General features: G+C 46.1%; 1 protein-coding gene and 1 long non-coding RNA gene across 2 annotated transcripts; one reads left to right on the top strand and one right to left on the bottom strand.

Annotated features, from left to right (window-relative positions):
* Positions 1-529: 529 nt before the first annotated feature.
* LOC121167672 lies at positions 530-4,769 on the bottom strand. Its single transcript, XR_005885620.1, has 3 exons — positions 4,759-4,769; positions 1,306-1,309; positions 530-762 (listed from the first exon to the last, which is right to left on the bottom strand). It is a non-coding gene; the product is annotated as an uncharacterized LOC121167672 (long non-coding RNA).
* On the top strand, positions 4,001-26,939 carry LOC121167671 (divergent protein kinase domain 2A). Its single transcript, XM_040997224.1, has 3 exons — positions 4,001-4,827; positions 20,857-21,160; positions 24,101-26,939. The coding sequence occupies exons 1-3, from the start codon at positions 4,171-4,173 to the stop codon at positions 24,430-24,432; spliced, it is 1,293 nt and encodes a 430-aa protein (XP_040853158.1). The 5' UTR covers positions 4,001-4,170; the 3' UTR covers positions 24,433-26,939.

Below are 26,939 nucleotides of genomic sequence, written 5' to 3'. Positions count from 1 at the left end.
TTAATCCTTTTTTAAAAAAAATAATTTTTATTTCGGATGGTTTTTACACAGTTGTCTAGGGTGCAAAGGGTCAGGGCTACAGGAAGGTGGGTGAGACCATGATTTCCACATTCTTTTTTTTTTTTTTAGCTTCCTGCATCTGGGGCCAGGAGGGGAGGATAAGGAGATGTCACACCCAGCCTCCCAAACGCCTCCGTTTCCCTGGATGGAGGCTAGCCACCCGACACCACCCAGGGTCCCGGATGTGGGGTGTGATTCAAGGGTCCTGCTCAACAGGTTTTGACAGTTCAACAGTTCTGAATTACTGCTGATCTCACCACTCCAAGCATGATGAAATCTTTCCAGAATCCACTGGCTGACACAGTCCACCTTAGAGTCTCCGTTTGCCCAGATATTCACTGCCAACATTGGGGTAGTTGATTGATTTGTTCTGTCCTCCATCCTCTGTTGTGGTACCAGGTGTCCTCTGCAGGCTCCAGTGTACTGCCATATCTTCCATGTGCATCTGGATATGCTGTCCACTGCTCCATCTGAGCCACTGAGGAGGCCCAGCTCTGACACATGCACTCCACAGTGGACCATGGGACCTGTGTTTCTCTCCACCGTTGGTTCTGAGTCCAGCAGCTCAGCTGGGTGGATTCCCCCACAGACTTCATCTGAGGTCATCCCAGACCTGATTCTTGTTCATTACACTAACGTTTAATTCTAGGTGTTTATTCTTTCACTTGTTATTCATCGTCTCGTGTCCTCATGTAACAAGGACTCCGGTCACTGCCCTGGGTCCTGTGCTCCACAAAAGAGCCTCCCGTCAGCCTTGAACAAGCAGGGTCTCACCCCCTCCTGACCCCTACTCTGGTGCTGGACTGAACACTGGGTAAACAGGTGTTTTTCACAACGGGATTCCAGGTCTCTGCTTCTAAACCTCACTAATGTGCCATTAAGAATATTCTGATGATAGGTCACCATTCAACAAGCGATTTCTGGCAAATCACTTCACAGTTCAGCGACTCTGCCATATAAGCACTCCATTTTTCCTCTCTACTTCACTGACCAAGATGTTTTGGTCTTTACTTGCCTGAAAATGACAGCATTGATCTGACCTTCATGTATTCTGCCTTCATGTTTTGGTCAGGTGTATGTTAACCAGGGCTGTAATGATAAAAGCTGTCCTCTGAATACACATAGATGTATGACTGAAAGATATGCAACAAGCCTAAATGTAACAATACACGGTAACAACAAGGTGTTCCTGTCTAAACGCATAGTAAATGAGAGTATTCGTGGGCCAAGGCTTCCCAACAGCACACTGCTGGCTGGTACAGCTCTTCCAGCAGACACCAGGCAGCCAACTCTCCAGTTCCCACAAAGTCTGCAGCCACTGCCACTCCCCTACGGGACAGCAGCTTCTGGGAACCACGGCTGCAGGAGCCAGAAGAGCATCGCAATGCAACTTAACTATCAGAACAGGTGGGGGCTGCAGCACTGAATCCCAGCGGACACCTGAGAGATAGCCATCATGAAGGGACATTTTACAATGCGCTGGAAATTACGTGATTTGCAGTTATTTAAAATAATGAATTATGATCCATTAGCGGAAAGCATGTTGCAAGTTATAGGAAAGGGAAGTACATTAATGGTCAGTCAGTGATGTTTTTCTAAACCCCAACATGGCCATTCTGGAACAGAATTCATCTCATATGGCAAGACTTTTTTTTCCCCCGAGCAATGTTACAAGTTCCAGAAAATCATCTTGACAAATATATGGAAAAATCTGAATAAAAAGAAATCAGAGCTTTTAAGCAAATGTAAACATTTTCAAAATTCAACTTGTGACTCTTTTCATCACCATTCCTCAGATAATACCTAGACAATTCCAAGGACTGGTCACCTGCTCTCTCACTGTGTCCCACCTCCTCTCAGCCTGGCAAGAACGCAGGTGGTATTAGCTCTGACCCGTCTCAAAACCTGTGTGTGCTTTCCTATTGCCTAAGCCACATGTATTATCTCATATCCCTAAAATAGTCCCCAAGGCAAAGATCTCAGGTAAATGGCATTTTCACAAGGTCGCTCACATACCCTGGAGCTGGGCAGCAGCGTGCCTTAGGACCAGCGACAACCGTTTCTGAGCATTTGAAATTCTGGGATGCATCAACGCAAGTAGCGCAGCTGTAACGCCCAAACCTCTTATTCATTCCCTTGGTACAACACTTTCAGACACAATCTAACACTTCGCTCCTACTCGGTGAAGAATTATGTCAAAATCATTTCCATTGTCAAAACCCGACATTTCCTCAAAACTTTTTTCCCCCCGATTTTTGTCTTTTCTTTTCCAGAATTTTCTTATATAACCGAGGATAAAACATTACGCCGTGCTTAGGAGGAGGACTGTGGTACAAGATATTTCTCAGGAAGTTTCTGTAAACTTGACCTACCCAGGCCAGCCGTTTTCCAAAACTCGTTGCTCGCTTAAGTAATTTAATAACCTATCAGAAACCACCGTCCCAGAGATCGACACTTTAGGCAGCAGTACAGTAAAACTAATAAAAACGCTTCCACACCTACAGCTTAGAAGCCCCTACCCCACTAAAACTTACACGCCCCGCCCCGGGCGCCGGAGTTAAGCCTACCCGAGCTGTTTTCGCAGCCTGGCGCAAACCCCGCGCCAATGAGGCGCGCCCGCACTCGGCGCCCGGGTCCCCATGGCTACCGCCACAGCCACGCGGCGCTCGGGCGTGGGGGACGGGAGGAGGCGGCCAGTCCACCTCGCCCAGGCCGCGCGGGGGCAGCGAGCGGAGGGAAAAGGCCTCGCTCCTCCCGGCGACAGCCAGGCCGCGTTGGAGACCTAACACCAGTGTCGCGAGGAGTGTTCCTCCCGCGTCACTCGCGCAAAATCAGACTGCTTCCATAGGCGCACCGCCAAAGACGTCGCCGCCTCCCCGGGGCCTGGCGTCCGGAGCCGGGCCCTGGCCTCCCGTGCCAGCCCACCGCCCCGCACGCCTCCCTGGGCCTGGCCTCCGGAGCCGGGCCTGGCCTCCCGTGCCAGCCCACCGCCCCGCACGCCTCCCTGGGCCTGGCCTCCGGAGCCGGGCCTGGCCTCCCGCGCTCGCCAGCCTCCCTGGGCACTGGCCTCCCGCCCTCCCGCGCAGACGCCGCCTCCCCGGGCCTGACCTCCAGAGCCGGGCCTGGCCTCCCGCCCCTGCCCGCCGCCCCGGACCTCGCCTCCGGAGCCGGGCCCCGACCTCCCGCCGTCCCGCACGCCTCCCTCCCTTCCTCCCTCCGCGCTTCCTCCCGCAAGCCCCGCCTCGGCCCGACCGCGCGCCCGCGCAGCAGCAGCAGCCGGGAAAGCGCGGTGCCCCGCCCCGGCGCCGTCCGGCCCGTTCCCAACGGGGCGCAGGGCAGACGCCCTAGAAGGTGGACTACGGCGCTCCCCCACCACCCACCCACCCGCACGGCTGCCCCGCAGAGCTCGCCAGCCGCCCGCCCCTGTCCCACGGCCGTCCCCGCGCGCCCGCGCTCACGCAGCCGGGGGACGCGCGCTCGCCCCGCCCCGGGCCCGGGCGGAGAGCCGGCGGCGTGCACGGCGTGAGGGCCGCGCGACCGCCTCCCGCGTTCTCCCCAACACCCCGCACCCCCAGTTCCTACACTGTTGCTACTTTGTGTGTGTGTGGGGGGGGTGTGTGGAGCGGGGGTGGCCTTCCAGCTTTCTCTCTCTGCAGCTCGCCCCCCGCGCGGCTGGCGGGAAGGCCCGGCGCCCGGAGAGCCGGCAGTGCGCGCGGCCCGGAGCGCGCGGCCGTCGGGGGCTCGCGGCCTCGCTCTCCCCTCCCTCCCTCCCTCCCTTCCTCTCGGCTGTAACTTGGCTGGCGAGGAAGAGGAGGAGGAGGAGGAGGAGGAGGCGCCGGCGGAGTCGGAGGGCGGGCCCTGGGAGGAGGGAGCTCCGGAGTTGTGGAGACTCTAGTGACGGGGACAAGTCGCAGCCCGCGCCGCTCGTGGCTCGCTCTCTCGCGCTCTCCTCTCACGCACGCACACACACACACACACACACCTACTCCGCCCCAACCCGCGCCTCTCCGGCTCGCTCTCCGGCTCTCGGCGCGGCGGCGGGGGGCACCCCGGGGGTACCCTCGCCCTCCCGGTGGCTGGTGGCCGGCCGGCCGGCCGGGCGGGCTCGGGATGTGGCGCCTGGTACCCCCGAAGCTCGGTCGCCTGTCCCGCTCGCTCAAGCTGGCGGCGCTGGGCAGCCTGTTGGTGCTGATGGTGCTGCACTCGCCGTCGCTGCTCGCCTCCTGGCAGCGCAACGAGCTCACCGACCGGCGCTTCCTGCAGCTCAATAAGTGTCCGGCGTGTTTCGGCACGAGCTGGTGCCGCCGCTTCCTCAACGGGCAGGTGGTGTTCGAGGCTTGGGGCCGCCTGCGACTGCTGGACTTCCTCAACGTGAAGAACGTCTACTTCGCCCAGTACGGCGAACCCCGCGAGGGCGGCCGCCGCCGAGTGGTGCTCAAGCGCCTGGGTTCGCAGCGCGAACTGGCGCAGCTCGACCAGAGCATCTGCAAGCGGGCCACCGGGCGGCCCCGCTGCGACCTGCTCCAGGCCATGCCCCGCACCGAGTTCGCGCGCCTCAACGGCGACGTGCGCCTGCTCACGCCCGAGGCGGTGGAGGGCTGGTCGGACTTGGTGCACTGCCCCTCGCAGCGCCTGCTCGACCGCCTGGTGCGGCGCTACGCCGAGACCAAGGACTCGGGCAGCTTCCTGCTGCGCAACCTCAAGGACTCGGAGCGCATGCAGCTGCTGCTCACCCTGGCCTTCAACCCCGAGCCGCTGGTGCTACAGGTAGGCGCGGGGAGTTGGGGGAGGGCGGGCCGGGCCCAGGGAGTGTCGGGGGAAGGGCAAGGGGGGCGTCCTCCCGGACGAGGGGCTCAGCTCCCCGCTGCCACTTGGCACCCCGGCCGGCGGGACCAGGCAGGCAGACAGGCAGGCAGGCAGGCGTGGGAGAGTGGAAGGGGGTGGCTAGGCGACTCCGCGGCCCGTGCCCGAGTTGCAGTTAGGTGACCCCGCAGATGGAGAATCAGCTGTTGGCACCGAGACCCGGGCAACCTCTCGGGTTTGACTGCGGAGCCTTCAGCGCCAGAGGAGGGAGTGCGTCTCGCGGGCGGGCTTCCAAAATGTCTCTCCAGCGACTTTCCTTCCGCCCTGCTCGCTGGCTCCTGGCTCCTAACCTCCCGGGGCTCCCGCGCACCCGGGGCGCCAGCTGGGAGCTCCCCTGCTCCCGGAGGGTCCCACCGCACGCCGGCTCTTCCCCACTGCGCCCCGGGACCGGCCTCGCTTGGGCCCCAGCCTTTGTCTTGGCGTATCTACCTGGCACTGGTGCGGGCAGTTAATGCGAGAGGGGGCGGGTAGGGGTGCAAAGTGGAGGAGCTGAGGTCAGAGTGTGGCGCGGGAGTCCTGGAGAAGGTTAAATAAAAGCCCCGGGAGCCTCGCTTTGGGCGCTAAACTGCAGCGGGAGAGGAGGTGGTGGGTTTGGGGTTGGGGGCGTGGAGACTCAAGGCTAAGAGGGCCGGTGGGGTTCTGATCCTGTGGCTTGCCCCCAAACATCTGAAATGTTAGGCCAGGGCGAGAAGCTGGCGGGAGGGTCCCCCGAAGGGCGGTATTTGCCCTCCTCTGGCTGATGATTGAAAATAAGTGAGGCGTCTAAAGGGAGTAGCGTGGAGAGCTTTCACTGGAGCCTGGCAGAGGGAAAGGAAGGCGGAAACCCTTGCCGTAGTTACTGGTGTTTCTGCACACTCCTGTCCTGTTCCAGTGCGGGGTCCCGGCTCCCTCTTGGAAACTGCAGGGAAAGTTCCCCTGCGCGCTCCTCTGCCATACGGTCTCCTCCGGAGGGGGAGGAAATGACTTCAGCTTCACCACAAGTGATTTGGGTCTACTTCATGCCTTTTCTTCTCTGCCAAGAATGACACTGATGGCTGCGGGCGGGTGGACGGGGTGGTGTTTTGTTTTGTTTTGTTTGTTCAAAGTGCCGGAATAGAAAAGGTCAATTGTTGTTTATATTGTTTTCTTTTCTCACGCTCTGCACCCGTCACGCCAGCTAAAAGGAAGCACTTCATCAGTATTTTGCTCTGCGAATTTGAAGGTGTTGCTGCGCGAATGTAATGGGGGACTTTAAGGTGTAGACTGTATGTTGGGCACGAATGCAGGTCTTAAAAGTGGATTGGGGGGGTGAAAGTGGTGAAACTCACCTCAAAAGAATTTTGCTTGATTCATTTGCTCTGTAACTTGGCAGTCTTCCAATAGTGTGTGTGCTTGGGATACACACTAGTTGTTTTTTTTTCCCCCCCCCCAATTTAAGAAAATAGAATTTTTTTCTTCCTGGGTAAGGCAAAACTTGAGCAGCACCGCTTGCTGAAATAGACTGTCGGATCGTCCGGGACCCCCGAGTTAGCGATGGGGCTGGCTTCCTGGTCCTGGACACCTTGATGGGCTGTTGGAAGAGTTTTACCAGCTAGTTGTGAAGACTGATGTGCTGGAAACAACTCATATTTTAACAGCCTTGCATATTCAGTTTTGTGTCCCTGCGAATATACTGGGAGTTTGAGAAGCTTCGACACTTAATTCTGCTAAAATAAATCTGCTCTGTTCTCGAAACCCTTACTAACTTAGTTTGTTCATTTTGACTTTTCTTTGTAGTTGCTGTGTGTGTCATGTTCTCCCCTGACGTTCTGTGCTCATCCTTAAGGAGAGAGCGTTTTTGAACATCGGATGATTGGTTATTGCTTCCCCTTCGGTAACACCCTTTCAGGGTTGGCGGATGGATAGGTTGTAGGGATGTATGTGTGAGGAAGCCTACATCCACAGTGTAACATTTTGTGATGGCCTGTTTAATCCAGACAGTGCAGGCAGGGGCACTGAGACATACCCAAGTACGGTCCTTCCACTGTGTGTTATTTTTTTCTATTGAACAAGGAAGACGTTTTTAAAGCAGAGCTGCTGCTTGCTAGAGCCACCTGATGTTGGTGAACGCTCATGTGTTAAGTCTGAGCAGTGTGATTAAACGTTGGTGGATAGTGTAAAGCCACTGACAGAGAGAGGTCTCAGTTCTGCTATCAGGCACACGTGTGGCTCACTGAGCCATATCGTAATGGTCATGACTTTTGTAAAGCTAGGCAAGCTACATATTGAGTGTTTGTACAGGTTCCTGTTACACAAGCTTGTTTGGCCTTCATGATACCATGGAGAAATGGATTCTAATGGAAAGGCTCAGGTTTGGCTCGCTGTTTACACACACATATATATATTTGCTTCATATGTTTGAAAAATATGTGTAATGAAATGTGTGTGTGTTACAGCTTAAAATGGAACTCACTTTTTTTTCCAGAAGAGGGAGCTACTTATTGAATGTTTGGCCAGCTTGACGACATGCTAGATTTTTTTTTTTAATTTGCCCAAAAATTACCCAGGGAAGAGAAATATTTTGAACTTAGTTCATTAAGCTGTTCATAGAAAAAGTTACAAAAGAGTTAAACACGTTTCAAAAATTAGCACTCACAGTCTGCTTTGGTTAGATTCCTCAACACCTGAATGATACGTGCGTCTCTAACCTTCTCCTAATCTGACTTTAAGAAATAATAAACAATTGACATTTCAGTTGTGGCTCGAAAGGAGGTGGGGCGTTCCTGTAAGGGCTTGAACGAAGTGGCTGTGACAGACACACACTGCAACACTGCATGCAAGGCAGTATGGATTTGCAGGACAGATTTCCTGTTACGAAACGATACAGGAATATGACTGCATTGCTGGATAAATAGTCTTAGTTGCTGATAGCTTTAGCCCCAAGGAAAGTTGCTCTGCCACAGAATTACCTTCTAAAACTATCTTACAAAAATCAAGCAGTAGGACAATGACAGCAGTCGCTTCTACTCAGATACCTTTTCCTTTTTACGTTTCATTTCACCAAGATGTATATTTTGTATGCCGATTACACCATCCTCCCATCCAGAAAGTCACCGAGTGGGAGGGACTCTGCTGTTTTCCTGGTCAACTGCGTGTTGATGTTTGTACTTGCTTATTCTTGAATTCAGAGAGGGGAAGTGTGTACTGACTTGGCAACTAGTGCCTTGTGAAGCATGCTTGGAGTCCCCGTCACCTTAACAGTAGTGGTAATTTTGTCATTCATGTAATCATTAAGAGATGTTTTACACTTTTTTTTTTCCTTTTATTTGAAAAGCAGAGATGGGTCGTCCTCCCATGGTCAGGCTGAAGTAAGGAGCTGTGTGTGGATTTCTCAGCCATCACTGCTGTGCAGAGGCAGGAAGCCACGCTTGATGGGACTTCGGGCAGGCACTGGCAGTGTGGGAGACAGGAGGCCCTGGGAGTGGCTCAGCCGCTGCGCTGCGAGTCAGCCACTCAGGGATACATTTTTAAGCATAATTTCTGTAGCGATATATGTATTTTCAGAGCTCATGGCTGGGAAATAGTTTGTGAAGCGAACGATGCTGTGGCTCCTTTGTTCAGTTTGTCACTTTGAATGAATTGGCAAAACTGTTGTCAATGGGATCACCTTCCTCCTTGTTGAATTAGGAGCTTTCCTGCTTTAGCTCTCACATTCTGTTAAAGTTGCTTTCCCAGTTTGACTTGAACTGATGGTTTAGCCAAGTTCTTCTAGAAGGAGGTTGCAGAATGTTGGTCCAGGGGCCCTGCCACCTTGGGATGGGATGCGGATGGGATGGGATGGGATGGGATGGGATGCCAAGGCAGATAATCCCTCTCTTTGGATCCTGGCTTCCTCCCAAGTTTTTACCACATGAAATACCATTTAATGAAAAGAAAAACGAGGGAGTTTGTTTAAAAGAAAAAAAAAAAAACCATGGAGTTAAGGTTGTTAGACCATCCTGGTGGAGCAGTAGTTTCTAGAAGGGACCGTTCAGACTCTGTTTTGAAGCGTTTTCATTCATCGCCCGCTTTCTTCATTAGTTATTGCTTTAGTAACTGCATTCCTACATTTAGCCCTCAAAATACATTAAAGTGATTCTGCAGAGCACTTTTCACTTAACAGGTTTATAAGCTTTGGGGCTTTTTCTGTTTGATTACCTGAGATTTTATTGATAAACACTTGAATGTCTCTCATGTGGAAGAGTATTAAAATAATCCTGTGTTCCTCATGTGGAAAAGGAAAGAGGGAAATATAAATTTCCTGGATAGGCCTAGAACCAGTCACCCTGAAGAGAGCAGCACTGGTGGATCAGCTGCACAAAATCCTTGGCCATCTGATATCGTTTATGGGTTTATTCATGACTTTTGGCCGTTTACAATTATGTCCTTGGTATTTGTTTCTAGTTTGAGCTTTATTTTGTCCTCTCATTGCACGGGTTTCGCATATACGCACATGCTGGAGGAGAAAGCTTGTTCTCTGAGGAGAGGGTCTGTTTTCTGGACCTGGCAGGGCGGAGTTGTTGGTTTCCCACCTGAAGTCTTTGGCCTTCTCCGTCTGTTGCCAACGTCCTGGCTGCGTCTTCACTCTCAACTTGCTCCACTTTACTCATTACCTGTGTGTTCAATTTAAATGGTGCCACAGCAAAAATCCTGTGTTTTTCCTACAGGTATCATGGATTTCGTATTTAGTAAGTAGCCTTACAATGAAGACCTATCATTCCTGGCCTAAGCTGAGTGTAGTCACAGACTGTGGAACTCTTTAGATTTTGTAATCATGATCCAGGTTATGGATGATTGGTCAAAAATTATCTGTGAAGCATTTGAGAATGGAAAGACTCCCTTAGGCGAGGAGTAGCCTACAATGTAAGAGATAGAAATATAAATGACTGATTACAATCAGCACAGTGATGCGCCCTTTTAAAGGAGTATGTGCACTGTGTGATGACTGTGTAGGGTCTGAAACTGTCTTTATGGGTATATTTATGTGGGGGAGAGGACGTTTTGGGGGTATAGGGCCCTGAACTGTGGGGAGCCAACAGCTAGAGTTCCGTGGAGGAGTAGTAGTGGAGGACAGTGTTGAAATAGCATCCCTGTTCATATCCTGTGTTACCCTGAAGGTGTGCAATGCATTGCTTAGATCCCTAGGTGTTTTAGGTCTTGAGTTTTTAATCGGTAAAATAGAGATAATACTTAAGTAATGGGATTGCTTTAAAGATTAGAGGAGATAAGATTTTTCAAATGATACGTGTCAGGTGTCTCTAATTTTAAGGGCTTTTACAATCTATTTCTTGGCATATCAGCTTATTTTATTTTTAGACCACTGTGGTGGTTCACAGATTGTTTAGCACGTTATGTTGGTAACTCTCTTAGAAACACACACATTCTACCCTTGGCCAGATGTTTGAATGTCACCCTCAGATATACACAAATCCATATTTTCAGACTATAGTTTTTTGAGAATAACAATTTAAAAGGGGCCCCAATAAAATAAAATGAGTGTGGAAGGCAGCTGTGGGTAGGGATTCAGAAACTGTAAGACAAATATTCTATTTTTTTATCTGCGAATCATTGTGCTTTGATTGTTGTATGATGATGAATGGAATACCAAAAAAAAAAAAAAAAAAAGAAACACCTGCAAGGTTTTGTCTGGATTCTACATCTGGATAGGTGTCATTCGAAGTGATCCAACAAGGACCATATGGCATTGCTCAGTAGTTCCAGGACCTGGAGTAGTCCATGACCATCCCGGCCCAGTAAGCACAGCCTCTGCTTGAGCATCATGCGTGAGCAACAAGCAAAGAGGAGAGTCATTTCAGACTTTTTAGAAACTATAAAAAAGAACAAGAAAGAGTTGGATTTGGGGAGGTATAGGTATTTGGGGGTGACACTGGGACCCCTGCATTCCACATTGGAATGCCTGGTTCTCGTCCTGTGTACCCTGCTTTCCTCCCAGCTTCCCTTGACTAAACACTCTGGGCGCAGCAGTTGCTGGGCCAGTTCCTCGGGTGCCTGCCACCCGGGTGGGAGAACTGCCTGAGTTCCAGCGTTGGCCCTTGTGGGTATTTGGGAAGTGAACCAGTGGGTGGAAGGTCTCTGTCCATCTATTTGTCTTTCAAATAAAAATGAAAATAGATTGAATTGAGTTTTAATAATCCATTAAGTTCTTCAGAGAAAGTGAAGTTTTAGCTGAAGTGTGAGTGAAGTTCTGGGGGCCCATGTTGTGTTCAGGCAAGGTTTGTGGAACATCTCTGAGCCCTAGGAAGGAGAATGAGGAAGCATGGTTGACTACAGTAAAGCAGTAGAGCTAGGCAGGAACCGGGTCCTTGTAGCCTTGGAACATACTTAGTGAGCTACGGTTTGATGTGGAAGTGGTTCAACAGAACGACTAGAAGTGGTTTAACAGGACCTGGTTTTGTTTTTGTTTTTTTTTTTTTCTTTCTAAAATTTGTCTACTTTCATTTGAAAGGCCTGTTTGGAGAGAAAAGGAAAGACAGAAAAAATCTTCTATGTACTGGGTCACTCCCCAAATGTCCACAAAGGTTGGAGCTGAGCTGATCCTAAGCTAGGAGCCAGGAGCCTCTTCAGGGTCTCCACGTGAGTTCAGGATTCCAAGCACTTGGGCCATACTCCACTGCCTTCCCAGGTCACAAGCAGAAATCAGGATGGAAAGAACAGCCAAGACATGAACTGGGCCCATGTGGGATGGCAGCACTCATGGGTGGAAGACTAGCCTGTGGAGCCACCGGGCTGGACCCAGAGGGGCTATTTTAGAAAGGTAGATTGTAAAGGGCAAAAAAGAATCAGGTGTTTGTACTAGTTTGTATGAGAGACTTAGGTTGTTTGGATGAAGGTTTTACAGTGTGTTTTGTTCTATATACTTATTATTTTAAAATTTATTTTATTATTCTGGGATTTCTTTCCCCTCCTTCTCTAAGTCCCCTCTCCTCTGAGTTCTATATACTTATAACTGCTAAGTTTTTGTTTTCATTTTATTTGAAAGACAAGAAAACAAGACACAAATGGAGAGAGCTCTCCCATATGCTGGTTCACTTCCAAATGCTTGTAACATCCAGAGCGGAGCCAGGAACTCATGCAGGTTTCCCACTTGGGTGGCATGGACCCAGGCAACTGAGCCAGCACTCGCCGCCCCAACCCCCGTGTTTGCCTTAGCAGGAAGCTGAACCCTAAGTGGAATAGCCAGGACTCCAGCCGAGCACTTAGATGTGGAATGTGGGTGTCTCAAGTGGTGTGGCACCAACATCTCATCTCCTGGTGCAAGTGTTAAACAGCAGTCAGGCCCAGTGCGTGGACAAGGAGGCTCCAGGACAGCTGATGAGTTGACATGTGAGGCCGAGGGAAACATCAAACGCAAGACCTTGTTCTTGTTCTGATCCACCACTGAGCATCTGTTTCTGGAACTGCTGAGAAAACAGAGTAAGGATTGGTTTGGGATGGGAAAAATCAAGCGTTTTGTGCTAGCAATAGTGAAGTTATATGACGGCAGTGGTAAAAACACTAACTTAATGAAATCAAACACCAGACATGTAATGGGGGAGATACTGTGTTACTGGAGGTTCTGCTGTTCTGAAGAGCTGTATTAATTTGATTTGTGTTTTGAAGGAACTAAGGATGTTAGTTCAGTTCGACTTGCCAGAATGTTGAGTAAGATTGGCTGAAGAAAGTAAGGTAGGATTTTTCGGTTATTGGATCCAAAAGAAGTTTATAATACCTTTTATTTCTTTGAAATTTTGTTTTTATTGACAAAAATGTCTGAGTTTATTGTTTGTAGATGTCCAAGTTAGGAGTTTTGGCTTGGAGGTTAAGACTCTGCTGCTGCAGGTGTGTGGGGGTGACCCAGCATAGACCCTGCTCCTGCTGCAGGTGTGGGGGTGAGCCAGGGAACAGGCCTCTCCCCATCTTGTATCTGTATACCTCCCCACCTTTCAACAGAATGAAAATAAATTAGTAAAATAGTTAAATATGAAACACTTCAACCAACCAGGCTTCTGTCAATAAACTAGCCCTGCAGCCAGTCCCCAGACGGTCCCTGTGGATCCTGTTTGTATTGTTCCCCATTGCTCTGACAGTGGAAACGTGGTTTGTGAAGTTACGCGTGCCTTGCCTTAGCATGGCCTGGCCTGGCCTGGTTGTGGTGGGCGTTCCGGAAGGGAACCAGCAGATGGAGGATGTCTATCCCCGGCTCTCTGCCTCTCCGATAAAATGAAAGCTAATTGTCCTGACGGAGATCACAGCTGCCAGATAAGAGAAGAAATGGAGGTTAGATAGTTTGTGCGTATTTAAAACTTAGAGTTTTAAAGTAAGGAGTGGCAAGAACATTTTTAAAAATTATTTTGAAAGATGATCTGTTTCTGCTAAATTTGGGGGTTTTGTTGTGTTTCGACATCAGTTTCCAATTTTCGGTGCCGCCGTTGGACATGCCATTAAGAGAAATCACACAACCTTGCTCTTTCTGAGGCATTACTTAATAATGCTGGAATTTAAGGTGGGTAGAAAATGGCAGTCGGGAAATTATTTCATGACATAAACGGTACGTGCTTAAAATTGTCAGGCTCCCACAAAATCTGGAATGGATTTTGGCCATTATTTTCAGTATAAATTAAGAAATCAAAGTCTTTGAGAGAAATTTTAGCAAAAATTAGGGAACCATTAGATCACTGCAGTAATTTGACTCCGTCCCTCCCTCCAGACAGTTCACCAAACTGTGAACAATTAGTCTGTCACAGCACAGTTGACTGATCTCTGGGAACAGCTGTTGTAACGTTGCTACAGTGGGATTTCATTCAAACGGGGTCTTTCAGAAACAGTTTTAAGACTTGAACCTTTAAGCATTCTCTATGCTTTGAATAACATTAACTTTCCTTAAGTGTTCTCCAGTTTAAATTCTGCCTTTAATTTTTTGCAGAAATGCGAATTATGTAGGAAATCTGATGGCCAGATTTTAAACTATGTGTTTTAATTAATAGTAGCTTGAATTTTTTAAAAACATTGGTTTACTGTTATTGGAAGAAGGCAGATTTATAGAGAAGGAGAGACAAAAATCTTCCATGCATTGATTCACTCCCCAAGTGGCCACAACAGCCAGAGCTGAGTTGATCCGTAGTCAGGATCCAGAAGCGTCTTCTAGCTCTCCCGTGTGGGTGCAGGGTCCCGAGGCTTTGGACCATCCTCGACTGCTTTCCCAGGCCACAAACAGGGAGGTGGATGGGAAGTGGAGCAGCCAGGACACGAACTGCCATCTATATGGGATCCTGGAGCATGCAAGGTGAGGATTTAACCAGTAGGCTATTGTACTGCCCGCAGTTGTGTATGTGTGTGTGTGTGTGTGTCTCAAATGCCCACAATGACCAGAGCTGCAGGGGATAGAAGTCATGCAGTGCAGGCAGGAATTAAGTCAGGGAGGCTGTCGCTGCTGCTTTCTAGAGTCTGTGCTAGCTGGAGACTGGCATGGAACCCCAGGCGCTCTGATGTGGCATCACAGACGTCACAGCTATTTGGCCAAATGTCTGTCCCAGCAGTAGAGTTTCTTGAAGTTGGTTTTTTTGTACTAGGAATGACCTCCCTTTCTAGACCAAAAAAAAATATGTATATATATATATAAATATATAGAGAGAGTTGTATTAATTTGATCCCCTTTGGCCAATGGGAAAGTCTTCTGTTGCATTTAGTTGGGATGTTGTGGGGTTATCAGATATTGTGTAAATGTTCTGTACATGAAAGGAATTTTGATCTTTAAAATTTAATATACAACTATTACCTTTGCTTATGCAAGAGAAAAGGATAATAGAGCACAAATACTTTGGAAATTGAGTGTTTGCAGCTGTGCCACGTCATTCACTGATTGAAAGGAAATAAATCAATAAATCCAAAAGAGATTCTTCTGTATCTTTACTCAGACTTCATGTCGGTTTTTCATGGTGAGTTGTGGCATGGGAGGGTCAACTGAGTTTGCGAACCTGGCGAGATGATGGGTAGTGGTCAAAAGATATTAGTGTGATACCTTTAAAACTTGCTTTTCAGAATAAGGAATAATGTTGTGTACCAAAGGACACTAGTTGCTTCTGGTATGTAGGATAACCTTGTACATTGGGTTTGGCTTGTTTTTTCATAGCATGTAGACCATGCTATAGGACCATGTTGAAGAGTTGATTTTATCGTGTCTCAGCCTGATCTGTTCTTTGTATCTCCCTCTGTTCTCCATTATCTCAAAAATCAGCGAAGAAACTGTTTATGTGAAAACAGGTTGCTAAGTTTTTAGTATTGTACTAAATTCACTTTGGGGACAACCGTTTACGCTGCTTAAGATGCCAGTTAACACATAGCCCATCTGGAAGTTAGCAGGTTTAGTACCTGGCTTTAGCTTCCTGCTAATGGAGGCAGAAGTGATGGCTTCATTCCACACCTTTGGAGACCAGAGTAGATTCTCAAATTCTTTTTTTTTTTTTTTTAAGATTTATTTATTCATTGGAAAGTCAGAAATACAGAGAGGAAGAGAGACAGAGAGGAAGATCTTCCGTCCAATGATTCACTCCCCAAATGAGCGCACGGCCAATGCTATGCCGATCCGAAGCCAGGATCCAAGAAACTTCTTCCAGGTCTCCCACGCGGGTGCAGGCTCCCAAAGCTTTGGGCCGTCCTCAACTGCTTTCCCAGGCCACAATCAGGGAGCTGGATGGGAAGTGGAGCTGCTGGGATTAGAACCTGAGCCCGTATGGGATCCTGGCGCATTCAAGGTGAGGACTTTAGCCGCTAGGCCATGCCGTGGGGCCCAGATTCTCAAATTCTTTATCCCAACCTACCACTGGACTATTTGCAGACAGAACCAGCTGATGGTCATGATGGAAGTTCTCTTTGTCTTCCTATTGCTTTGCTTCTCAATAAGAACTTTTTAAAGAGAAGGCAGTGTGTAACTTTTTCTGCCTCCATCCCCAGTCTAATGCTACAGTCACTCTCAATGTTTCAGTCTGAGGAGAGGTCCCCTAAGGCCTTAAATAAGAGGATGTTAGGGCCAGGCGCGGTGGCGCAAGTGGTTAAAGGTCCTCGCCTTGCACGCCCGGGATCCCATATGGGCGCCGGTTCTAATCCCAGCAGCCCCGCTTCCCTTCCAGCTCCCTGCCTGTGGCCTGGGAAAGCAGTCGAGGACAGCCCAAAGCTTTGGGAACCTGCACCCTGTGGGAGACCCGGAAGAGGCTCCTGGCTTTGGACTGGCATAGCATCGGCCGTTGCGCTCACTTGGGGAGTGAATCATCGGATGGAAGATCTTCCTCTCTGTCTCTACTCTCTGTATATCCACCTTTCCAATGAAAAAATAATAAAAAAAATAAATCTTAAAAAAAAGAAGAGGATGTTAGAGTGGGGATTTTTTAAAAAGATTGATTCATTGTTATTGGAAAGGCAAATTTACAGAATGAAGGAGAAAGAGATCTTTTTTCCACTGGTTCACTCTCCTCCAATCATTTACCGAGTGGCAACAACGGCCAGAGCGGATCTGATCCCATCCAAAACCAGGAGCTTCTTCCAGGTCTCCCATGCGGGTGCAGGGACCCAAGGCTTTGGGCCGTCCTCAACTGCTTCCCCAGGCCACAAGCAAGAAGCTGGATGGGAAGTGGAATAGGCAGGACACAAGCCAGCACCCACATGGAGTCCTGGCCCATTGGAGGTGAGGATTTAGCTGCTGGGTCATTGTGCTGGGCCAGTTGAGGATTTTATTAATCTTATGCATCCATTTGACTCTTGCAGAAAGTATTGTAGGATAGTCTGCCTTTGTCTTTCATTTCCTGTGTGACTTCAGGAAAATTGCTTAAGACTGAATTGCATTCAGAAGTCAGGCACCCTCGGAAAATGAAATTCTTTTGATTCTGTATCTTCTGTTGATTACATAAAATGTACTAGCATTGATACTGATTTTCATTCTGAAAGGTTATTTCAGCATTTGGAGTTTGCTTTGGGGCACATACTTACAATAATTGAAAAGGAAGTGAAAGGGCTATTATGTTTATGTGTGTGCATGTTGTAAAATTTTAAGTTTGTTTTTAATGCTTCAGGGTGCTGTATATACTTCTCCTGACCTTGGATCCTTGTAGAGCGCGTTAGCTAACTGATGTAACCCATTATGAATTAGAAACTTCTTGAGGGCACTGAAAATGCTTTTCTAATTTTGTAGTTCTTAGTTAACATTTGGAAAATGTTTGTAAGTTGTAGGGTTTTTTTTAGTAGATTTAAGAAAATGAGCATCTTGGCTCGGCACCGTGGCCTAGTAACTAAAGTCTTTGCCTTGCACGCGCTAGGATCCCATATGGGCACTAATATGGTTCTAATCCCATTGGTCCTGATTCCCGTCCAGCTCCCTGTCTGTGGCCTGGGAAAGCAGTCGAGGACAACCCAAAACCTTGGGACCCTGCACCCACATTGGAGACCCAGCAAAGGCTTCAGGCTCCTGGCTTTGGATTAACTCAGCTCAGCTCTGGCTGTTGTGGCCACTTGGGGAGTGAATTGTTGGATAGAAGATCTTCCTCTCTGTCTCTTCTCTCTGTATGTCTGACTTGCCAATAAAAATAAATCTAAAAAAGAAAAAAAAAAAAAGAAGAAAAGAGGCATCTCTTGATGAAAGCCTAAACTTTATTTAACAGATTTAAATAGCAAATGTAAGAATATTTTTGTTAAGCAGTTCAACATAATGTATTTTTTCTTTATTAAATTTATTTATTTTTAAAGAGTTAGTTATTTTTATTTGAAAGAGTTACAGACAAAGAGATCTTTCATCCTCTCCTTTACTCCCCAGAGAGCCATCCCAGCCAGAGCTGGACTGATCTGCAGCCAAGAGCTAGGGACTTCTCGTCTCCAGTGAGGGTGCAGGGGCCGGGGCAGTTGGGCCATGTGTCATTACTTTACCAAGCGTGCTAGCTGAGCGCTAGATTGGACGTGGAGCAGCCACGACTAGAACCGACGCCCCATGTGGGACATCAGCACTCCGTGTCATGACAGAGCGCCAACCCCAGCACCTTTTTTTTTTTACATTTGATTCTTGGAATTCCCAGGTGAATATATGTTCCAAGTATTATTGCACTTTTACTGATGAAGAAACCAAGGCTGAAAGCAATGCACCAAGAAGGGGACATCAAAACCCAGCTTTGTCCTGTCAGGGCCATCCACTTAGGTGCTGTGTCACAAAACCCTTTAAAATAGATGTTTTATGAGATAATATATACTACAAAGAATATAGGAGTTTTCTAAATTGAAATCTTTAATGTTGATTAGACACACTGTGTGCCATTTCCATTTTTTCTTACAATAGATGATGGGGTTAATGGGTTTGGGTTTACATTTGTGCTATTATGTCTTCTTCGGGTGTTAATTTGAAAAAGTAATAAAGTAAATATAGTTTTTAGCTGTGCAGGATCTTCTCATAATGTTAATGTTTACTTGCAAAAGCCTTACGTTTTGTGCTATGACGTGCTTTCAAACCTGATTAAAAACGGGAAACACGAAGTGCAATGCCTCTAGTCCAGTTAGAGTTAACACTGCCCTAAGCTTAAAGCCTCCTTATTTCAACTGAAAGGTGTTTGTACATTATTTCAGTTTGCAGTTACTCCGTAAGGTACACATGCTTTAGTTTATATAACTGTATGTGCTTGGTCTAGGCAATTTGAAAATATGGCTTTCAGATTGTGTTTTAAATAATATGTGAAGTTTAGCAGCACACTTCTTGTCCTACCTACCATGTTGGGTGCACTTTTACAGTTTGATAAAGAGGAGGAATGTTCCTGCTTTATAAACATATCCAAGCCGTTTCTCTCCAGCTCTGCCTGACCATGGCAGTTTGGTTATAAGCCAGAATTGCTTTAAGCGCAAATTACAAATATTTTGGCTTCCCTTGAGCGGTTCTTCTGTGCCACAGCGTGTTCAACAGAATTCTGACTATTTTGATTGTGCAGTGAAGAGTTCTTATGATGAATGAATGGTCTAGATTCATTTATCAAACTTCTTCCAAAAGATTAGGTAGCAAACTATATGAAAGAACTCTAGTGCTTGTCTTAAAATGAGGCATAGCAAGATCTCTGTTCACATTGTCAGAAATCGCAGCCTGAACGTAAAGTTGCTCAATGTGACATTTGTTCATATATTTTACCCTCATCTACGAGGGACTTGGGTAATGAAGTGTAGATTTGACAGTCGTCTGCCAGTTGGAGAAGTTCCAAAAACAAGAAGGCATTTGTACATGTGCAGATGTCGGCAGCGCTCCCTCTTCTCCTGTTGTCAAAGACCGTTTTATTTTCACAAAGAAATGTTTGTGTCTGTTCTCCAATATGGCAAGTGACTAATCCACCAAGAGTGGAGGCGGCTTCTTTTCCTTAGCGTTTTACATGGCAAAATTATGTAATCCTACATGTTTAGTTTTACTGTTTTGATTTTGTATGTGTGTGAAGGGCTTATTACATGAATACTTTTGGGAAAACGTTAAGTCTTTTCTGGTAATATATCACACATTTCAAGAGTGTGAAATTTGAGGTTGGATGGAAAAGTTGAAAGTAGTGTGTAAGAGTTCTTGTCATGGGTGTCGGACCAGAGCGTTCTCAGCTGTGAGATTAAAACATTAAGGACTTAACTGTAATTCCTAAAGAATCACATGTTCTCCCCTGACTAAAATAGCATCAGTGAATTTACTGTGTTTAGGGATCCAAGATGTCTGAATTTTTTTATTTATATGATTACTGTTTTATGACAGAATGGCAGATAGGTGAAAAATGTTCTGCACATCAGTACAGTTGTACATTGAAGCTGACAGACAGGGAGCAAAAATGAAAACAGTTTAGTTTTAGAAGCATTTTAAAGGGAATGACAATTTTCATATCAGCGTATTAATGTGGGCTTGTTTATTTATTTATTTTTAGATTTGTTTACTGGAAAGGCAAAATGATAAGGTGCAAAGAGAAAAGAGAGTTCCTTTGCCTGATAATTCACTCCTCAAATTGGCAGATCAGCCAGGACTGGGGCAGGCTGTAGCCAGTCCTTCGTATGTTGCAGGGGCCCACATTCTTGGACCATCTTTCATTGCTTTCCTAGGCTCATTAACAAGTCCCTCCGTTGGAAATACAGCCAGGCTTCCAGTAGGAGGCCCTGTGGGGTGCTGGCATCCCAACTGTGGCTTAACTCAGCGTACCTCCTGTCCCTGTAGTTGCACATTTTAGTGATAACAAGAATTAAGTAAAACCTATCATCTTAACCAAAAACTTTGTTTCTAGTCATAGAATATTTTCATTTTGATGTAATATAATTTTTTTCTAGTCATTATAAAAATCAAGACAAGTTGAATGAAATAATTGTGAAGTTGAGCCAAGATGAATGGAGCAAAGTAGCAGGGAAAGAACAAAACCAACCCAGGACCAGAGTTTATTAGTTTGTTCCTTCCCCAGCCTTTGGAAACCTCCACCAACAATAGTCTACCTGTGCTATACCTTTGCTGGTTTCTTGACTGAGTAAGGCTCCTACTAAATGCTCGCTAGGCCCAGCAGCAGGCTGACCAGGCTTGCAATGGTTCTGTCTGCTCTGCTCAAGGAAAAGCCCCTAGCTATACAGATGCTGCTCGTTCTATTGTTTCTGCAGCCGTGCCTGGTAAGTAAGTGCCAGTGTTTGAGAGAAACACATCCTTCTTGTATTAATCAGTTTGGCTTTGAGATTTTGATAAGCAGGACTTGCCAAATCCTGTTTTATCGGCTTTAAAATGTAAGGTCCTTCATTTGTATTTTTTCAGGTTCTTAATAATGGTATGCATTAAAAAAGAAGTAAAGTTTATAATTATCTGTTGAATATAATGGGCAAGTTCTCATTCTGGTAACAGTTTCTGTTGAAAGGATCTGGGGCCAGACCTGGGCTATCTTAATACGAATCTCTTATAATATAAAGATAATTCTCTTTTAGAGTTTTCCATCTGATGAAGGTTGGCCATTTGCAAAGTATCTTGGAGCTTGCGGAAGAATGGTGGCTGTGAATTATGTTGGAGAAGAATTGTGGAGTTACTTTAATGCACCATGGGAAAAAAGAGTTGATCTTGCTTGGCAGCTAATGGAAATAGCAGAGCAGCTCACAAACAATGACTTTGAATTTGCACTCTACCTCCTGGACGTCAGCTTTGACAATTTTGCAGTTGGTCCTAGAGACGGGAAGGTCATCATCGTGGATGCCGAAAATGTTTTGGTTGCTGACAAAAGATTAATTAGACAAAGTAAGTATGCAACTTTTGGAATATTTTTATACGTGCTCTTTGCATCTCTATAAAGCAAGCCTTAAATTTCCTTCTTAGGTGGCATAGTTGCTTATTTCTTTGTGTTATGCAAGTACTGTCAGTGAGCTATTCATATTCACATTTAGTAAAATGTCCTGAGTTCCGATGGACACAGAGGGACCGTGTATATACACATGTTTTTGGCATTGTGGGTGCTGTGTTCTGTGCTTCGGGCATCTCCTGCGGAGTTCACATTGTATCCCAGGCTGCCACAGCCACGGCCCTGCTTCCATGACGACGCTAGTTGGCTGTGAATCTCCCACAGCCGTGTGGTGTTTCCTGTTCTGTGGGTTCTGTGCTCGTTTTGTTTTGAACTGTTTGCATCATTCCTAGCACTGCAGCTTTGAATTTGGTCTGATTGTCATGTCTTAACCCAAAACTTTGCTATTCCCTTGTGAGTTCTTCACAAGAGAGGTTGGTACAGTCTGAAATGTTTTGAAAATCTCAGTGTCTCTGCAGAAAAGGAAGGGAAAGGTAGTGAGTGCCCTGTGGTGAGGTTTTACATTTATAATCCCACTTTTTTTTTTAACCAACTTAAGGCGTGTAAGGGTCTTCTGAAGAATGGCTGTTGCAGGTTACTAGCCCTTGGCGGGCACCCTTGAGGGGTCCACAGCGTGGTAGATTGTTCACGCGATCTCAGCATCCTCCTGGTGAGAAGTTGGGCTCTTTTGCTGTACTCACCAAACGACCTTCTGGTTGTTTCTTGTGGTGTAGGTCCTTCCACAGGGAGTGACTGCCCTGACATGGGTCCCCTGCCTCACCTCTTCTCCCTGCCTCTGTGGATGGTAACAGCATTTTACACTGCGCTTTTCTTTTTTAAAGTGTGCGCTGTGTTTTGAATCTATTCAGAGAGCTGTATAATTTGACAGTGCTTAAATTTCATTCTAGCGTTTTGTTTTGTTTTTATAATTCAGGCATCTGTTCCTGGAAGAAGTGTTATCATTTTATGTCAGCTAATCCGTGACTTGGGGAAGAAAAACGCAGCCATTTAGTCACTGTGTTTGTAGATCTTGCACAGGGAACCGCTGTCCCCGTGCTGCTGCCTCTGGCCAGGTCAGGACCGTCTTGATGGCCCTTTGGCCAAAGGCCCTGTCTGTACGTTTACTTGGCTCACTTTCCACTTTCTAACACAGGAGCTTTGTGCTTTTTCTCACAAGGAAATTGAGATTTTGCTGTGGCCAAGCTTTCTGTGCTTCACTTTACCATCTGTACCTGTTAAAACAACATACACCATCTCCTTATCAGACTGGAGACCCTCCGTTCTCCAAGTTCTCACCTAACTTAATATCCAGTTTGTCTTACTTTGTCACAATCAAATATGTATAAAAAACGCATTCCTGGGCCCGGCGCGGTGGCGCAAGTGGTTAAAGGTCCTCGCCTTGCACGCCCGGGATCCCATATGGGCGCCGGTTCTAATCCCGGCAGCCCCGCTTCCCTTCCAGCTCCCTGCCTGTGGCCTGGGAAAGCAGTCCAGGACGGCCCAAAGCTTTGGGAACCTGCACCCACGTGGGAGACCCGGAAGAGCCTCCTGGCTTCGGATCGGCATAGTATCGGCCCGTTGCGCTCACTTGGGGAGTGAATCATCGGATGGAAGATCTTCCTCTCTGTCTCTCCTCTCTGTATATCCGCCTTTCCAATGAAAAAATAATAAAAATAAATCTTTTAAAAAAAAAAATAAATAAATAAAAAACGCATTCCTGCATCTCCTTGGTTTTCGTCTGGTTTAGGCAGAATGCTTATTTGCTGTCCTAGCAGCCTGAGCCTGCCTTCTCCTTTAGCTTCTCTCTGTACTGGAATGGTAACTTTTAAAACAAAAAAAATCAATGTGATTTTTAAAAAGGGTACATTGATTCGAAGGCAGAATCAGAGATGACCTGTCACTTGCTCAGTGTGTTTAATCTCATGGTTCTTCAGGTAAAATCCAGACACTTGTCCAGGAGTGGCTCAGCCTTTCTCTGCTTCAGTGGAATCTCTTTGCCCACTGCCTGGACACTTCTGCAGTGAACTTCCCTACTTCTGGGCTTTCCCTTACGGACTTTCCTCTCTGCTTAAAATGCCCCCTTTGTCTCCTGTCTGCAGTTTGCTGTGTATCTTGCAAGCCTTGGCATCGTCCAGCACTTGTAAGCTGGTTTGTTGTAGGTGTATGTGGTCTGCCTCTGAACTCAAAGTCATATGGATCAAGTTTAGTTCTGCTAGAATGTATGCCATACTCATCCAAATACATTGTAACTGGTTTTTTCTTTTTTAATTTAAAGTATTTACACTTTGTGAAAACCGTAAACTTCACGCATACAGTTACTTTTTATCTCAAATGTTTCCCGATTTCAACCTGGATTTCCTTTGCTGGGCCTTCTTCTGTCATCATCCTCAGTTGTAGTCTTCAACCTAGGATTGTCTTTGTAAAATCATGATCAGAATCACACAAGTGAGAGCCTTTTTCTCTGGCTCTGTCAGCTCCTGTTCTGCAGGCGCCTGTCTCCCACGCCGGCCACCGTGAACTTGGCATTCTCTGGAGGTTAGCCTTGGCGTGTGCTGGTCGGCAGGCTCAGGCTTCCATTTTCCACGGCTGCTTTTCAGACTTCTATTTTGATACCTACATCACATTTAGCTCCTTTCTGCAGCCCTGGGCAAAAGTTCTGCTTTCTTCTCTGCTCTTGAACTTGTGCATACACCTGGGTAGGGTAGAAAGTGGCTTTTCTGAACCTGGTCTGACATCTGTGGGCTTCCAGCAGTGTTTGTGTGGATTAAATGCTCTTAACTATTTAACGTTGTAATACACCTTCATAATACAGGATACACTGTGAATTAATGAGTTGGCGCACTTTGAGGACTCTCTTTTAAAACGTATTTCTTTTCTTTCTGCTTTTCCCTCTTTCGCAGATAAACCTGAAAATTGGGATGTGTGGTATGAGAGCAAGTTTGATGACTGTGATAAAGAAGCTTGCCTCTCATTTTCAAAAGAAATCCTCTGTGCTCGCGCCACTGTGGACCACAACTACTATGCTGTCTGTCAGAACCTGCTCTCCAGACATGCCACCTGGCGTGGCACTTCTGGAGGGCTCCTTCATGACCCACCAAGCGAAATTGCCAAAGATGGCCGGCTCGAGGCCTTGCTGGATGAGTGTGCCAACCCAAAGAAGCGCTACGGCCGATTCCAGGCTGCGAAGGAACTGCGTGAATATTTAGCACAACTGAGCAACAACGTGAGGTAGTCCATGGCGAACCCCCGTTTCTCCATTTACATAGCACTGGCTAAAACTCAACCACCAAAAACTGTCTGGAAACACAGGATTTGGAAGTGTTACATCCCGAGGATCATAGACTTGCACTGATTTCACGTTGGCATCCATCACAACGCGATGTTACTGTTCTTCAGCAATCCTATGATGCTTTTGCAATTAAGTATGTTCTACTTCGGAGACTCGAGGTATCGTGGACTGCGTTGCTGCCCTGTCCCCTGACGCCCGAGTGGATTGATGAGTGTTGTGATGCTATTGGAAATGAGTCTGATAGTTAAATTGGCTTGTGTATCAAAGGGTACTTGGTACTTAGTTCTCGTTACTATCATGATTTTGTGAATCTCTTGCATTTACTTTTGAATATCAAGTTGGATTGGCCTGTTTTATAGGCCACCTTTCCCTTCCGCTGTGTAGGCTTTTGTTTTGTTTTGTTTTGTTTTCCTGTCTTTGTTGTTTTTATCAGACTTTGTAACATTCAGGTCACTGCAGTTGTTCATTTGAATTTTAGCTTGTTTTCCTTCACTTCTAAGCGGTACATACTCACTGTCAGGGCAGGATGCCCGGGTTTACTGTTTTTGCAGAAAGATGAACATTTTATTATGTAAATAATTTTTTCACACTTTCCGTAGTTTTCACTGTTGCATGATTTCATTTGAAGTTGTTTAACAGTGACATCGCTCTCTGCCAGTAATTCTAAGTGTACGCTGAACCTGGTGTTAGGTGTTACGTTGCAAAATGTCATTTTGTCCTTTACCATAAAGGCTTTCAGAAGAACGTGCTAGCAGTCTGCACCCTGATGTTAATTTTGGTTCAGAAAAAGAACTGTAACTCACTATTTTTAAAATGCTAACTAGTCCAAGATAGTAACGCAAATGCCAAAGAATATTAGACTTAGTCCCGTCTTTAGAATTTTAAATAGAATTGGCCAGCCACGTATTATTACTATCCTACTTGCAATATTTTAGCTCTAACATTATTAAATGCAAAATCTCCCTGGTTACTCCTTAATGTTGAAAGTACTGCTTTCAATAATTCGTAATACAAATATGCTGCTTTTTATTCATTGGTAATTTCACAAATTTTACCTGGTAGCCATTATTGAAGTCTAATCAGACATCCTAACTTGTTATTTATTGATAGACTAATAACTTTTAGTGGAAAGCAGACAGTTGAGCTAGTCTGCTTACCTTGGTCTTCATCCAGTTGTTGAACAGCAAACATCAGATTTAAGCATGTGGATAAAAATGAACAAATGTATTAAATTTGTGAACCATGTAAAAATGCTATGGCATAGAAATTGTCACTAACAAAGGTAATTTTTTTTTTTTTGCTTGAAGTTATTATCTTTAGAACACAGGTTGGTGTAGTGTGCAGTAGTTACTTCTCGACTGACCTTATTCTATCTGAATCATAAAGTGACTGAAGTATGCATAACCAAAGCTAAGGTTTTGTTTTTCATTCATTCAGCAACTATTTATTGAGCGTTAGCTCTGTGCCAGGCACGTGACTAGCTGCTACACACTGGACGCGGCACATGGCTAAGGCCAACCTTACAGTAATGTCACATACCTTAAGGCAGGTGTGTTCTGCCCCAGTGGAACTAGCGTTAGGATGATGCTTCACCTGTTGTGGTGAGAACTCTACTCAAAGAGGATGAAATCCTAGAAGTAATCCCACTTTGAGAACTGAAAGAAAAAGAATAAGAGCTCTCCTTTAGAAAACATGGCTTTCTGTTACTTTTATACATGATTGAATTGCATAGCCTTCAGGAAAACATTGCAAGTGCTGGAAGTTTTACTGAGGTGAATTTGTACAGCTGTGCAAAATTTTTGCGAAAAATAGGCAAAATTGCTGATAAGACATTTCACCTCTTCATCAGAACTTCGAACAAAACCCACACTTTCCCAGTGGAGCACCTTTTATATTTGAGAAGTATTCGTTAGAAGCCTTAGAGTGCCAGTATGGTCTGCTGCGGTTTAGCGAACTTTTATCTTACTTTTGGGAAGAGCAGTTGTGATTGCAGAATAGGAAGGAAGAAAGAAAACAATGCCAGCAGTGATTGCTACTTTAGGTAGTTTGTTTTATAACTACCATCCTCCCCCCCCATGAGATTATGTGGAATTTCTTTATCTTACGATAAGATTGAGAAGATAGTGAAAGAATTAGGAATTTAAAATTACAGGGAAAAAAATGTATGTGAAAAGCAATAAATATTTTGTTCACTTTGCTATCAAGATGTTCACTATCAGATATTTATTATACAGCAGCAATTTATATTTTTAATCATTGTCCATTAATAGACGCAGTAAAATATTTTTGAATCAGACATTTGGGGTTTGTATGTGCATCAGAATTGTCTTTTGTACTGTAAGTTACTGTTTAATTTGAATATTTTATCAGAACTGTCTCCCTGTGCCTTTATATTATAAAAGTTGTTTCTACAACTTTTAATGATCTTAATAAAGAATCCTTTAAAGACT

This window comes from Ochotona curzoniae, unplaced genomic scaffold (genome assembly GCF_017591425.1).
Source record: "Ochotona curzoniae isolate NIBS_2020 unplaced genomic scaffold, NIBS_Ocur_1.0 patch422, whole genome shotgun sequence".
NCBI lineage: Eukaryota > Metazoa > Chordata > Mammalia > Lagomorpha > Ochotonidae > Ochotona > Ochotona curzoniae.
The sequence above is the reverse complement of the archived record's forward strand: the minus strand, read 5'-3'. Positions and strand labels throughout refer to the sequence as shown.

Coding starts and splice junctions, on each gene's coding strand:
- LOC121167671 (XM_040997224.1), top strand. CDS start 4,171: ATGTGGCGCCTGGTACCCCCGAAGCTCGGTCGCCTGTCCCGCTCGCTC. Junction 4,828..20,856: donor CCGAGCCGCTGGTGCTACAG/GTAGGCGCGGGG, acceptor ATTCTCTTTTAG/AGTTTTCCATCTGATGAAGG. Junction 21,161..24,100: donor CAAAAGATTAATTAGACAAA/GTAAGTATGCAA, acceptor CCTCTTTCGCAG/ATAAACCTGAAAATTGGGAT.